The 17,001-nt window shown below is 34.8% G+C and overlaps 1 protein-coding gene across 2 annotated transcripts in view; it reads right to left on the minus strand.

Moving 5' to 3' along the window:
* The window catches only part of ALPK3 (alpha kinase 3), a 1,816,810-nt gene that overhangs the window by 484,489 nt on the left and 1,315,320 nt on the right, over positions 1–17,001 (minus strand). For both annotated transcript variants that reach the window (XM_044057338.1, XM_044057337.1), the window contains one exon: positions 4,965–5,092. In XM_044057338.1, the coding sequence (XP_043913273.1) occupies positions 4,965–5,092 (128 nt within the window). The remainder of the gene's footprint in view (positions 1–4,964; positions 5,093–17,001) is intronic.

Consider the following 17,001-nt stretch of genomic DNA (forward strand, 5'->3'; position numbering starts at 1 on the left):
AACTCTTATTAACTTGTATTGAGTTCCTGGAATAGGAATTAAAACAGTTAACCAACACCTAGAACAAGTAATTTAAAACTCAAAAGGCAATATCATTCTAGCAGGAGACTTTAATTGTATATTATTACCAAGTGATACTAACACAATAGATAAAAGGAGATTACAGGCATCAGCAAAGTCATTGTTAAAATTTACTGAATTGTTTCATCTTAGAGACATAAATGGATTTTCAAAAGTGGATTCATTATTTTTTACCCATTACTCCCATAGACATGGAACAAAATCCTGAATTGACAGAGTTTATGTCTCTAATGGCCTGACTGATATACTAGGCAAAGTCAAAACAGTAACCTTCCCGATTTCAGATCACAATCCAATCACCTCTGAGCTGTTTTTGAAATATAATAATGTTAAAATTAGTTTACCAGCATACATAACATGTTTCAAAGAATTTAAGGGCTTTTTTATTAAAGAAATTCTCTCCTTTATAGAAATTAATAATATAGAAGATACTTCAGAAATTTATTTATGGAATGCACTGAAAGCATATCTTTTTGTTTTTTGGTAAAGTCACTAATTGGTTGTCAAAAAAAGCAGTGGGACAAAGCATTACATGAAATACAAAAAAAAAAAAACTTGATAAGTTAAAATTAGAAAATCAAACAATAAAATAATAATATAGAAGAGATTAATAAGCTAAACAACAAATACTTGGAAATCTTAAACCATAAAACTAAAATCAACCTTGAGAAGTTTAAAAGTTTAAGATGATTAACTTCTCTATTAACCCAAAATCTATGCACAATTCAGCCACAAAAACAAAATTACTCAGTAAGTCCAGTCACATAAAAGAAGTCTACTCACATGGGAAGAAAAGAAAAGTAACAGAAATAGAATATATTCTAAAGGAATTCAGAGATTATTATAATAAAATCAATCAAAATAATATATTAATAGATCCAGAAGAAATAATTAAAATATTTATTAAAAAAATATAAAAATTAAACTATCTGATGACAAAGTGAAATTAATTGACAAACCAATCTCTATTTCTGAACTTCAAACTCAAATTTCAAAACTGAAACCTAATAAATCACCAGGTAATGGTGGGATTATATTTGAACTTTATAAGCTGTTATCCAAAGAAGCCTTAGACATATTACACAAGTTTTTTTTTCTATAGTCAATGACTTAGCTAAAGATCCTGCTTCTGGATAATATACCATTATCCCTCCAAATTAAAAAAATGACAAAGATCCTACTGAATGCACTTCATACAGGCTGATTTCACATTTAAATGTATATTATAAATTGTACACGGCAATTCATGCTAATAGATTTAAGTATATTCTACCCTGCATGATGAAGAATTAAATGGCTTTATCTTAAACAGAATCACTTATGACAATATTAAAAGAATAATTACGATAACTGACTATGCAGATAAAACAAAGGAGAACTTAACATTAATGAGTCTTGATATTAATAATGCTTTTGACTAGGTAAACTGGAAATATCTCTTGCTGGTTTTACAACCATATAATTTCTCAAGTACCTTCACACATGTTGTTAATCTTCTTTATAATGATTGTTTTGCATATGTTAAAATATGTACCTTTACTTCTGATTCTATACCCATTTTGAAAGGAACCAAACAAGGACGTCCTCTTTCACCTCTGTTTTTTACCCTAATTATGGAACCATTTGCTAATTTTCTCAGATAAAATATAGATATAAAAGGTATTAACAAAAATGAGAATTTAAAATGCAGCTGTTTGCTGATGACATCCTACTGACATTAAATGACAATGATAAGTCTCCATCTGCAGTTTTCTTATCAATGTATGCATTTCAAAGAAAATCTGGCTTTACATTTAACAAAAACAAAGCAAAAATCTTACCTATAAATACAAATAAGAATAGAATAAAAAATAAATTCATTAAATATTTTGTCAAAGAGAAGAATATGAATTATTTAAGAATAATTATAAGAGATAGCATTAAAGATATAATAAATTATACTAACAGTATAAAAAATATATAAAGACTCTAATAGATGCACGGAATAAAATTTTCTTCATGATGAAAGAGAGATTATCTATAATTAAAATGATTATCTTACCAACAATCTTATATATTATACAATCACTAACATTATCCCCCACAAAAAGTTGTATTAAAGAATGTAACACTTTAATTTTGAGATCTCTCTGGTATTCCAATAAACCAAAAATTGCTTTAAACCATCATATGTCAGACTGGGCAGCAGGAGGGATAGGGCTACCAGATCTAGACTTATATTCATTATCATCAATTATAAAAACAATATATCTTTGGATTAATAACACTTACACAGCTAGGTGGAAAGAATTTTTAGGAAATATTTTTATAAGCTCTAAACATAACAGATATTCTAATAATCATATTATACTAAATAACAGTCTACACTGGTAATTAAAGGTTTGTCTTTTAGGAAAAAGTCACCAAACAAGTGACTCCTATTTCATTTCTACTATATTAAACACTTTTAAAAATGTATATATAGAAATCTGGCAGCTTCCTTATATTTCCTATGGCATATACCCAAAATAACACATCCACCTCAAATTTAGAAATAATGATCACATTTAAAAGAGAAGCATCTGCTATATTGGTTTCAATTAATGAAGGATGAAAAGCTACAGTCTGTTGATTATCTTAAGAACAAATATAATATAGATAAAGGCATGTGGCTAGACGTACAATGCAAACAAGGATAAGAGATCATATCCTAAAATTAATTAAATATCTAATATTCTTAATGCAACAAAATACAGTGGAACAGGTTCTCTTATCTAAATTATATAGAGTTGTGAGGAGAGAAACAAAAAGTTGCAATGACAATTACTGGCGCTATTTTCTCAAATTAGTAATAGACCTATGAGTAAAGTAAATAAAAAATAATTGTAATATCTTCTAAATAAACAACTTAATCTCTTGGATGGAATCACTTATTTTGCATAGATATTTCTTCACACCACATACAATTTAATAAATGCTCAAGCAGAAACAAGTTTGTTGGAGATGTAAACAAGAACTTAAGGTGGATTGGCAACACATGTTTTTTGACTGTACTGTCTTAACACTTTATTGGAATAACATTAGTCTCTTTTTACAGGCTTTTTTGGACATAGATTTGTTTTATCTAAATCACTAATCCTTTTAAACACTCCTATTCCTATATGTGTTAAAAAATGAAATATTGCATTTTGTGGTCTATACTATCTATAGCTAGAAATGTTATAACTCAGAATTGGCAGAATGAATCTACACCCTCCTTCAAAAAATTTATAAATATTACAATTGAAGTCTGTCACCTGGAAATCATTACAATTAAGTCAAGAACAACCAGGATTACCTCTTGCCACAATGCATGGACAAAACTCTGATTTGCTGGACAAGCAAAAATAACTGCATTTTAGATTTAATGTGATGTGTAATAACTTGAATGACTTGGTAGTTAATGAAAACTTGTGTAAATAGTTGTTTTTTCTTTTGTGTGTGAGGTTTAGTTGAAATGTTTTCATTTATGTTCACAAATCTCTGACTGTATATATTGTTGTGATTTTACAAACTGAAAATCCAATAAAAATTTAAAAAAGGGCTTGCTCAGAGGGCTGATGATTTATGCAGAAGCCCTTTACAGTATTCCCTGGAAGGCTGAAAATGAAGTCTTAGCTAGAGGGCAAGCACTGATGGATCACAAGCTGGCATTGAAATCTTGCTTCATTTGATGGCAAAGGGAACAAGCACCAGGCAAATTCGTCTTAGAGAGTGAATTTTGTGAAGGATGGTACAGCAGAATGCTGGTGTATTAAATAACTGAGGAAGGAGCAGTTCTGTGGAATCATAAGCAGGCATTCCTTAATGGACTCAGAATAAAGAAAGCCTTTGTGAGCTTTCTCAAAAACTTTGCTCAGACCCATAATTTGCCAAGTGTATATGTCATAAACTGCTCAAAGTAATATCACTGACAGGTCACCCTCACTCCCCTAAATTTTACGTCTTTAATGTGATCTCACAGATAACTACCTAAAGTTTCAAAGATCAAGGAAGTCAATCATGCATGCAAAAAACATTAGCATGGTTTCTGAAAAAATGCTTTAAGTCAGTATTTTGAGCTGATTAGAGGTTCAAAATTCAATTCAAAGCATTCGAGGTGTCACAATGTTCTTTCTATACAGACTTCATGGTGTTGAATAGATTCTTTCTATGTGGGCTTCATGGTACTGAATTGTGTGTAATATATGGAAGATTAATATAAATGATGAGGAATAACGTTTGCTAACTCCTTGATAGATCCCCATCTCAGTACTAGGAAATGTGTATGTGCATGATGATCTATGCTCTTAATTTATTCTCTGTACATCTGCCTATTTATGCCCTAATTATGTTTCAAACTGTTTTGAACAAACAATGCTTTGGCTAAAACGATTCTATTGCAATCAGTACACTGCTCTAGCACACGAACATAAGTAAATATATATTTGTACTTCTGCTATGTAGGGACAAGCACCTATCCCGAGTCTCCCCTGAAAATGGTCCATGAGCCCAGTAGGACTACCTAATTATCAAACTAAATAAAAGCAATAATAAAATATAGTTTTCATATTCTAATTTGACTGCAACATATTCTTCTATTTTAGAGCAATTGTTCATTCTGTAATTAATATTCTGCTGAAACTGTTTTAAATAAGAACTATTTTGGGGAACCATAACCTACTACTACATAGAAAACCTAACTATTGCTATTTACCACACTTAATGCCATATCTAAGAAAATTGTCAAAATGATAATCCTAAATTAACAGAAAAACAATTACATAAAAACAATGAGAAAAAACTGCAACACCACTGATATTCTGAAATTCACATTCTCTTCTTGATTTGAAGTATTCAGGTTTTAACATATCTTGCATATTTACCTTCACTGTTCATCAGAAAGTCTGTAGAAGCTTTTCCATATTCATTTTCTATTGTACACTGATAAATTCCACAGTCCTTCGCTGATGCCTCGACAACAGCAACTGCTACTCTGCCTTCTTCACCTGCACTGAAAAAGTCAAGTGTATTTTATAGGTAATGCATATGTGATTGTTGAACTTTACTATGAAAACATTTTTTTTATTTACAATTTTCCTATTCTGTTCCCTGGCCAACAACAAATGGGGGGATTTGTAAGTTCCACCATTCCCCTGAGCATGGCTGAAACAGCCATAAGGGGATGGCACCAATGGGGTGGTGAGAGGTCTTTGTCATCTGCTTCTGTGAGTGGCACAATCCCCAGCCAACCCAAACTCCTTTGTATTCAAACGCTTTCATCTCTTCTCTTGCCTCCACCAGAGACTTAGAGATAACACATGCTTTCTGGAACATCATACCCCAAACCTCTCCCAAGAAAGACAAGCAGACTTAGCCTTTTCATTTACCCTTCTTTCCCACTGGCTCCTCCAATGCCTGTGACATTACTAAAACCCAATTTATATGTTTCATAGTCCAGGGTCCATCTCTTTATGTCATGGAGTTGCTGTTGCTGTTGCTATGAAGAATTTTAATAGTGATCATAGCAAACTCAGACACCACTGTAATTTGTGAAGACAGGTAAAATATTTCCAATTTCAAACAGCACATGTAACCATTAACTTACTTTAAAAGTGAAATAAATAAATAAAACATTCAATAAGCCATAATCTTGATAAATCTGTCTCAGGCAATACTGCTGACAATATATGATTATCTAATTTTACAATGAAGATTTTCTTTCTTATTTTTCCTCTACTCGTTATCCATTCAGTGATCATTGGGAGTTTTCATAATCTATATCACTGTTGTGTAGGAGTGACGCAGGTCAAGGTATGGGCATGAAATAGGGTGGTATAAAAGCTTAACCACATGTTTCTGCGAGTGAAGTTAATCCCCAGTAGTCTTTACTCTTGTAAGCAGACACCTCTGCTTTGTGTCTGGTTTCCTCTGGGGTTTTAGAGGTACAGCAATTTTCGCAAAACACAAACTTTACACTCCTACCATGAGAACAGTGGGCATGCTTAGCATTGTCATTCATCTTTGTCTTTTGCATGATCTTCCAATGCCAGCACTACTAATGAAACCTGGGTCATGTGGGTCATAGAAAAGTCCTGACATTACAATGAATAAATTTAGTAGTAATGACAGTAAATCAGCTATTGGTGTAATTAACTCAGCCACTGGTCTAACTGGTGTACAGAAATACATTTACAAAATGTCAAACTGTATAACTATTAACTTTTTCTGAAAATGAAATAAATTATAAAGACTTTCAAAAATGTATACTGACAATAAAACTATCTTAGCCTATTCTGAAAAGATTTACACACTGACAGTTATGAAATACTGCACTGTTTCATGGTCTTAAGTGTGTGTGTGTGTGTGTGGGGGCAGTACCTTTAAACATAAACAACGACTTCAGTTCTCAAGGTAGTTCCTACATAAACTGGCTGCAGAATCAAACATAACAGGTCAAATTAGAAATAGAAGATGCAACTTGACAGAGAATTTAATGGCAGATAAGAAATGCTTAGCCTAGCTAGCCTGCCCCATTCTGCATCATTAGGATACACTGCAGATATCACACAGCTACAGCTCTATTTCTCTTTTTCCACCACTCATAAAACTTGCCTTTTGAATGCCCTAAATTCCATGAGTGTCTAAGAAACATAAGTAGATTGCAGAGGTGTCCTTTTCACAGATATCACCAGCTACAACGTCAAGCCAAACCTGCCTGTGGGCTTTCCCCTTCCCCTACAAAAAAAAAGAGCAATTTGAAGAATACAGGAGTACATCATGATGCACAGGGGGCAGGAAATAACAATCATGAACATAGGCTGCCCTAGAGTGACTTAAAGAGTGTAGTATGAATAATCTTGAAGAAAGAAAGAAAACAAAAGGGAACGCACAAGAAATATTTAAGTATCTTAAGGAAAAAGAAAAAAGAAAGGCACGCTATACAGTTACATGTTGTACAGCTCTGTGAAAGTGTTATTTCACAGAGTGGGTGACTGATTTCTGAATTTAAGGTGAACTATTTTACACCATTCCACCAATACTGATAAATCCCTTTCAATTCTTTCTATAGTCTTTGTGTTTCAACCGCGTTGCATACCTTTGAATCATTAACAAATGTCCCATTTTCTCTGCAAATAACATAGATATAAAAAACAAACATCACTTTCTAAAAAGATATACTTTATAGCCCCTGAAAAGAATATAGTCAAGTTCTCTTAGTTTGAGTACAGCATAATAATTCCTCCACAAAGTATGGTACAACTGCCTCCCCCAGGGAGAACAAAATTGGATAGCTCACACATTGCAATCACACAAACTTGAATATCTGCTGCCATGGCGAGTATATATTATACTGGGTTGCAAAGTGTGGAGAAAATAACAAATGACAGAGACTTAAAATTTGCCAGGGATAGCCAAAGTGGAGGCACGCAATAGATGTGAAAGTGTTTTGTGAATACCTTGTAGAAAAATCTGCATTATTGCTCTACCAAAGGAAGTTTTCTTTTGGAAAAGGTATCCAGTACATAATGTTTCACAGCATTTAGGAGTGATAACTGTTTCCATACTGTATAAATGCCATTTAAGGTCATATTGCAAAGGAAAGCATTGGATGTTTAAAGTCAGTTTACTATCAAAAGCTTGAAATGCAGTTGATCGAATGTCATTTGAAGGAAAGTGTAGTTTCAAAGTTGCACAATGCCAAACTAGAATACTACAAACTCATAATAACAAAAGCAAAGTGTGATTCGTTAGTATGAGTTTGGCATTGTGAATGGAGATCGCAGTACATTGAGGATCAGGAAATTTACCCTTTGCCTCACTGTAGTGTGATCTTGGAGTTGGTATATATATAATTTGAAGGGAGTGTGTTGTGCTGTAGAAGTAAAATTCTCATGGCATGTTAAACTGAATAGCCTGGGTGTCTGATGTCACCTTTTGCTGTTTCGAATAACATGGAATGTGGATGTTTGAGAAAGGAAGTTCGACATGTAGATATAAAAAACTTTTCGTTTTCATCATTTTATTTCATTGTATTAAACAAATGATGAAGTGTTATTCTTGGTTTTGATAGAAAACCATTTAAAGTCACATAAAAATGAAGGCATTTTGAAACTTCAAAACATCTGTCCAGCTTCAACGAGACAAGCCCATCTCTGGTATACAAAAATGACCATTTTTGGTATACATCATGACCATTTCTAACTCCCAATTGAATCCTTTCTGAAGACACTTTTCCTACAACCATCTTAAATTTCTTGCCTTTCACCTTCATTTATTTTGCTAAATCCATAACTAGAACAACTTTGAAAATAAGCTAAGCTGCTACCAATGCTCCCATCCCTTTTACTTCAACTCTAATTGTACCCATAATGTCTCTAAATATCTCTAGTCAAGTACTTTTTCATGTCACATACAATTCTAGTTTTACCTCCAGATGTTTTATAACTTGTCTTCCTCTATCAAAAAGTAAGATCTGACAGTGCCTCTTACCATACTGTAGCTATACTTCTTCCTACATCCAGACCTATCTTGATTACTGAATAAGCCATCACTAATTCCATTTCTTCTTGATTATGCTCATTATTTTCTTGAAAATTGCATGTCATAATGTAGTTTTCACTGTGATTCTCTCTAGAGGAGAATCAGCTTCATTTCAGTATCAAACTTCATACTATGTTCCATTTACTCTTTCTTATACACAGTTTTGCAACACTCTGCACATTCTGTTCTTTAGTTTCCCATCATTCCATTTCACTGCAATTAACTCTTGTTGCTCTCATTAATATGACCGTTTATCAAGTACACATACTGCTTTTTCCACAGCATTCCTCCAAGCCAGATGTCGGATGTTTCCATTGATGACGCTGCTCTTCCAAATGTGCTCTCCCAAGGTTGCACACATTTACAATCTTTATTCAATTAAAATTTATTAGTGTCTTAGCTAGCAAAGTCTTCAAGGATGAAATTAGTACATACTGATTTCAACATCAACGTCTTACCTAGCCAAGGATAAACTTAATTTTAATTACTGAAAGCAAGACTGATTTTTTTTCCTCATCTGACTTTTTTTCAATAACATTGATGTAGGCAATAGTATTTAATGCAATTGAAACAGTGTCTTTATAGCTTACATCAAGATACTACACTTACATGCAATTGCCACTTATTAGAAAAGCATTACTCTGTACGTTCAAGTCAAGGAAGAGGACGTCTGGATGCCATGCTGGCAACATAAGTAATGAGCCATCTGGAAGCATCAGGAGATGCACACGTATGTATTGCAGGTAGCTGCTCTCTGCAAGTTTTTGAGACTCAGGAGTTTATGCTGCAGTTTACATACTTATTTATATTTGTTTATACAGACTTATTTATATTTGTTTACCGGGGTATTACACTGATCAATATTGATTAATTTCAGGCTTAGCCTGGGTACAATACAAAACATTTCCCAAACAAAAAATACAGAAATGTAAACAATAACAGAACAGTTCACACTAATTACATAGAAAAAAAAACTATGTATATAGATTCCAGTTAACAAGCAGAGTGCAATGTACAGTCAAGCACAGTGTAATGTACAGTACACACATTAGTTTCTAAAGTGGGTCAATCTTCAATGAATCTTGAAAGAGAAGAGACTCAGAAAGAGACAGGTTAGGTTATATGCCTTGTTTTGAAGCAGGAGCATTTGGCTTAGAGGAACAAGTGCTTTTTGAGGAACGAATGTTTAGTAATATGTCTCTGTAGCTGGCATGTAACAATAGTGTGCAAGTTGTTGAGACCTGACAGTTTTAAGCTTCAGTTTACAGACTGAGTAATACACCTCTGTAGGTATCTTGCAATAGTTCTGCTGAGGTTTTGAGACCTCGGGATTTATGCTGCAGTTTACAAATAGAGGACTGAGGCTCTGAGGCTGGAAAGCAACAGTTCTGTACAAGCTGACAAGACTTGGAGCTTATGCTGCAGACTACTAATTGGTTATATCGCAGTTTAGAGATTGAGTAATGTAGTTTTGATATGGGACATGAACAGCTTTACTGCAGAAGTGGAGGAGTCATTACAAATGAGGATGAGGTACCAAAGGGTGCTAAAACATTTTTTTCTTTGAAAGGAAGTATGACATGACTTGTGAAATGGCAGTGATGCAGACATTTTAATTCTTTGATGAAAAATACTTCTTATGTAATTATTTTGAAATAACCAAATTATTTGTAAGCAAAATAAGACCAATGTACATTATGTGCGGTAAAATATTCATAATACATTTTAACTTTACTGGCTAAAAGAAAAGTATGAGTCTGTTTCTGAATCAAGAAAAACTGAGAATAACTTTAAGCAAGGTTTAGGGACCAGGAAGCATTGTGATATTACAAAAGGTCCATGGCAGGTTGCAAAAAATTTCCCTAATTAAGTGATTTATAGAGGGAAGCAAATGTTATATCCTATATGGAGGACAGACAGAATTCTATGTCTTGCATGAACAAGGATATTTTAAAATTAGCTGTAAACATATGATTTAAATGGGCCTGTATTGGAACCGTAAAAGTCCTATTCACAGAATACATAAACACCGACACATATTACGCGAACTACAAATACACTGAATGCCCTAAACTGCGAAATTCAAAACTCGAACCGTCATAGTTGTCCCACCCACCGCCTGCTACATACTACCTACCCAAACAAAATAAATAAACCACATACATACATACACTAACCAAAACCCTACTTCTAACACTAAACTAAATCTTGCATATAACACCATGTATGTACTTAACTTAACCTGCACCCTAAGGTCTGTAACTATCACACAATTACCTTAAGAAGGTATAACCAAACAAAATAAATAATCCACACACATACACTTAACAAAACCCTGCTTCTAACCCTACACTAAACCTCACATACATTACCATCTATGCACTTATCTTAACCCGCACCCTAACCCTAAGGTCCGTAACTATCGCACACTTACCTTACGGAGCTATACCGCAGAAGGGCCAACCATAACGATTCGACATTTCAGATTTTGTGCTTCAGGATGATCGGTGTTTTCGCGGTTTGATGAATACGTGTCAGCGTTTATGTATTCGGGTAAGTGGATCTTTGAGGTTCTAATAGGGAACCGATTTGAATAGTGTGTGAGACACAAAAAAGGACTGTATAAAAATCACATTAAATGTGGCAAACTAATGAGCTTTAGGCAGCTTGCCTTCTTTAATTAAGTGCAAAAGGACAATTTACATGGTAGAATGTTCCAGAAGTACACAAAAAGAAGAACGCCAAAGTGAAAATCCAAACAGTGAGGGTACACTATAGGTTGAGATAATAAGAAAGGAAATTCAAGTGTAAAGTTGATTCAAAGTAATAGAACAAAGGGCTGACAAGGCAATGGTGACAAAAATAAAACATTACAGTAGGACAAGGGAGAAAAAAGTCATAAGTGTAAATGAAAAAAGTTAGTAGTGATACAAGAAGGTTTCAGAACTTTTGGCTTCAAGGTTTAAAGACATGTACAGGGATTATGCACTTTGATTAAGAATTGGGAATATGAGTTGTCAAATATGTATGAGGTGTTAGAAAGCATGACTTTTGTAGCAAGTGTAACTGGTAAATATAGAAAATTGAGATGGGCTATTATAGGCTTATGGTAATGAGAGATGGGCAAAATATTAATAAAAGTTAAAATGTTTTGTTCTTGGCTGACAAATCATGTTATGGGTGGGGAATTTACCTATACTTCTTTGTGTCCACGTGAAGTAGTGGAGAAGGGTGAACCTAAGAAAAAAACTGATGCAAGACTTGGAGAAGAGATTTTAGGTGTGTACGAGAAGCTTGTGTAACACAGAGGTTATGTACTGAAAGGATCATGTAGCCACTAGGGTTGTATTTGTACTTGGGAATCAGGTCTGTAATCATGTTAGAAATAAGATGGTGATCATTGGTCTTCCTTCCATGTATGTTTACGAACAGCGGTAGATGGTAGTACTAAAGAGACGGACACAGGGAGGGGTATTTTGTAAGATAGATGGTTCAAAACAATATTGGAAATCGGTGCATTAACACAGTAATATTGCATTCAATAAACATTAAACTTGGCGGACTTGTACTGATTTGACTAGCTTGGTGAGTATATATATATATATATATATATATATATATATATATATATATATATATACATACATACACACACATTAAGTGAATACAAGTGCAGAAAAAATACAAATGGTAGCTAAGAGGAATGAATGTTTGAAGGAAATGTACAGAAGAAGAGGAAGCATGCATGGGTATAGATGTCACAGGAACATCATACTAATGTTGTATGACTTAAAAAAAAAGATGAAGTAATGGTGCAAAAAGCAAATATTTAGTGTTTTAGGAAAAACAGTGGAATTTCACCACTATTCAAATTGCACGAAGAAAAAAAAATTCATTTATGTATTACCTTTTGGACACAACAGAGAAAAAGGTTAAGAAAGTAACAGTGATGATAAAAGAGGTAAAGGGGAAATTTTTAGAAAGTTCCAGAAGTAGGATAGTGATAACAACAAGACTGAAAAGTTGAAAGGATGCAGTTTTCTACAAAAGACTTACAAAGGTTACGGATGATGTTTGAAGTCAGGAAAGTTACTATGAAGGAATAGAAACATACTAAAAGACATGGGTAGTAAGCAACAATCATTGCAGAACAGGGATGTTAAGCAGGGGATTATATTAAGAAATTGAATTTTTATTTTATTTGATCCAGTGATTTGTGGGTTCTAGACTGAATCTAATAAAACTGGGTTAGTATAAGAAAGAAGACAATGGCATGAATATCTCAACCTGAACATTCTCTGTCTTTTTTGTATTTTGTTGACAAAACTGGAGAAAGAAATAGGACCACAGTTAGATAAGATAAGCACTGGATAAGGGAGAAGAAAAACATGCATGGCAAGAAAGAAGAGTAATGCAGATGATGAAACAGAATTAGATCAAACACAAAGTAAATTGACCATTGGCTAAGTAAGTGATCTTTGTAATGTTGCAAACACCTGCCAGGAGTTTGCTGGAAGGGTACCATACACATGCCAAGTGGTGGCACTCTTAAGCATTTTTTAGGTAAAGGCATGTAGACAATCATTAAAGCTGCTGGAGTGGTCTGAGCGTGTGGAAAATGAGAAGGAACTGAAAGCATATTGGCAATTGTTTATCTTATGAAGTTTTGATAAAGAGGAACAATATTACACTCGTGCATACATATGCATTTAGGAGTCTGAGATCAGGAATCATAGGAAGAACTGGAGGTTTAGAGATGAAATAAGCTTCAGAAGTAGTCTCACTAGTCTGTAGCACTTGGCTGGTGTCCCTAGATTTTATAAATGCCATACATTCTTGAGCAATTTTAAGGCAGTCCTGCATTTTGACATGGGCTGTAGTTGCTGATGACTGGAATGTAGGCTGAAGTAAGCTGACTGGTCTCTTTGGTTTAGGTGCCCATTTAACAAGAGACAAATTGGTCCTCGGTTGGTGATTCTGGCCTTAGTCCAGATTACTGGCATGTGTTCCTGCAAAACAACTGTGGGAGATGAACCATCTCACTTGGTAATCAGCCCTCAGACATTGGAAGCTGATGAAGCCTGCTAAGTGATTTCAGATCCACTGCCGTTGGTGGAGGGCACAGCAAAATCGAATGGCCAGCTGCCATGGTGGCTTATTGATGGATCATGCCAGATGGTTCAGGCCTGGTAGTCATCAGACCTAGGAGCTGCAAAATTGCCTCATCAGAGTTGTCACTCAACTTAGAAGCAGATGTGGAATAATTGCCATCATCTGCTGAATCTTTTTCCTTAGGTTTTTTGTCTTTGTGTTTCTTTGGTAAAGTAGTAGTCGGAACCGAAGAAAGTGAAGAAGCAGAAGGAACCAAGTTTGAGAACTCCACGTGTGCTGCGAGGACTTCAGCTTCACACTTAAGGGTCTTAGCTTGAAACCTAGCACAATCCTAACAACTAGAAACATTGTGCTGAGACCCCAAACAAAACAGACAAAAAAATGAAAGTCTTTACATGGGATTTGTTTCCCACACTTCATGCAATTATTAACTTTGTTGAACATCATTTTAGAAAAAATCCCTCAATGGGGCACTTATCTGAAAATCATCTGTTAGAAACTATTAGAGAAAAATGAACCAGCTAACTAGGCTAGCCATTAGCCTAGTACACCCCTATGAACCTATGAACAGACTATGAGCATCTGATAAATTAAGTAGATCATCAAACTGCAGAGCTAGAAAGAACTGAAGATAGTGCCAGTGGAAGCCACTCATAACCTGACATCAAGATATTGGCTATTAGACATCTGTCAGCTATGAATGATGAAAACACTGTGGAAATCAGGATGGTCGCTGGCTTCTGCATAGTAGAAAGACTCTAGAATTAGTACTGCAACACTGACTACAAAGAACATCAAAGGATATACATAAGGTGGTGCATGTTGGTGTTGTTGCTACATCCAGAACTTCTATAGTGAGCACAAGAAATGTAATGAAGTGAGTTATGAGAGCTCAGCATTTGCCACCAGATCTCTATTTCATATGACAAAATATCTTAGAACCCTTTGTTTCAAAACAGATGATGTGTGTGTTTTAATATATGTAGGCATGAACGCTAATTACAACATAACTTTTTTCGTTTACTTATTGGAATTCAATAAAACATACAAACAAGCTGAAATAAAATTTTAATTAGTGAACTGTTGAGCTCATCAAGATACACATGACATTGATGGACACTACCATTAACTAGAAGTTAAAAGGTAAGCATTTTGACTGTGTACTTCAGGTGCTAGTAACTTGATAGGAAACTGAGGAAAAGTAAGAATGAAGAGCAATGAAAGAGGACACACTCAGAGGGGATAAACAACACCTCTATTTCTCTTAATTTCAGTACTAGTCTAGGAAACATGCTAATTAGATGTCTAAACTGTATAGAAATATGACTGCTACATAATAGGCTATACCTAAAATCAATAAGTCTTTTATGAAAACTAGCAGAAAAAAAGAGGTTGGCAAGATATCTATGTTTGATGTATGCATAATTGGTAACCACTACAGTACTGTCTTGTACTGTCCTTTAGTGGTAATAATAACTTTTAAATCCTGACCAGAAAATGTGACCTACTTGTGCACAGTAGATAAGAATATTATTTTTTAACTTTTGCTTTATTTGATTGTGTATAGCAGCTCTTATGTAGCAGATTCTCTTGACGTTTAAGGACCATTCCCCTTGAAGCTATACCTGTTAGTGAAAGACAGCCTGTTATATTTATATTTGGTATACTTCCTGTTAAAAGTAAATATATATAAACTTATATAATACACGCGCTGTTCAGCATAGGATCAGGGGAAAAAAACAAGTATGAGTTATAAATACACACTGCTAAAAACAAAAGTTAAAACTGGACATTTTAGTCTCTACCTTGGGGGGGTGAAGGGGTATGTCAACACTCAGTTGTAGAGACCACTAATTTTGAGATTATTATTAGCTACACCTGCTTGTTTTCCCATTCGATTCTTGGCTGGAGCTCCTTCTGTGTGGAGTCTGCATGTCCTCCCCATGATCGAGTAGCACTCGAAAGATATACGTGAATGGGTGTGCCTCCGTTGAAGGCTGGGCATTGAGCTGGCACCATAGCACCGTAAAAATCTACTGCCAATCATTAGTAGACCGGAGTTCCGCTGTGACGACCCCTAACCGGGAAAAGCCAAAAGAAAAACAACAACATTAGCTACACCTGCTGGATTATCTTCATTGTAACTGCAATGAGCAGCAGCCGTGTTTTCTTTTTCTTTGAAAATGTCTAAAGAAGCTTGTTGATCCTGGCATTAACAAACATGAGTCTACTAATGAATATAAGAAAAATAATTGTGTTTCTAGGACTGATCCTTGTGCTACAGTAGTTACAGCCATGCTGCCTTCAGAAAAGAAGTAACAGCACCTGTTAATTCACAAAACATCTGAATATAAGACTGCCATGTTTTTATTAAAATTTGTGTGTGTGAGGGAAGGGGTGGGGGTGCATATGTCTACACCTGCGTATACGTTTTACAGCGGGTGGAGATATCGCTAATATTGTCAAATATTTTGGATGGGTTAAGCACTGCCTGTCAGTTTGTCTTTGTATCTGCCACTCATAAGAAAAGTAATGATGTAACACTACTACAACCTTTAGAGATCACAGTGACCGTGCTCTAACAATCCAAAGCATTTTGAAATGACTCAGCAAAAATCCTCACACAACTCATTCCAGACCTTCAGGACTAGCAGGATTCTGGCATAGGAAAGCAACACAGGATCAGCTTCAGGAATACAGGGAAAAGTCCATCCTACTCACAGTTGCTTACTTTGGATCAAGGCTACCTTGTTAAAGAAATCCACAGTGATTCCCTATTAAATGTTCTGATGAAGTCAGTGCATTAACTTTGAATGAAACTGTTAAACAATCTATTAAAAGTGTGAAGTTCAGTTGTATGCCATACTTTAGGTTTCCTTTACTGTAGTGATTCTGTGTGGCTATTAATTGTACACCACTCAGTCAGTGACCATGTACATTGAAAACCCAGGTTACCCTGTGGTAATAACTCCGAGATTGCACAAACACAGAAAAAAGAAAAGAGATGGTATTGTGTTACACTAGCTTTTCTCCCATTCCATTCTTGCATGATCTGCAATTGTGTAATGCCATAAGCATAGCAAGGGTGGAGTAAAGGTTGAAGCTGCCTTAGATGCATGAAGACAGGTGGTACGATCTTCAGAATGGGTTTTTTACTTTATGTTCTGAACGCTGGTAGTGCTTCAGCACTCCTGGTGTGTTCCATTAAAATACTAGCATTCAGACAGGAAAGCTAGTAATGCACTAACTGTAAAATGTAGTAAACTG

This window comes from Protopterus annectens, chromosome 15.part0, assembly GCF_019279795.1.
Source record: "Protopterus annectens isolate FY-2018-M chromosome 15.part0, PAN1.0, whole genome shotgun sequence".
Taxonomy (NCBI): domain Eukaryota; kingdom Metazoa; phylum Chordata; order Ceratodontiformes; family Protopteridae; genus Protopterus; species Protopterus annectens.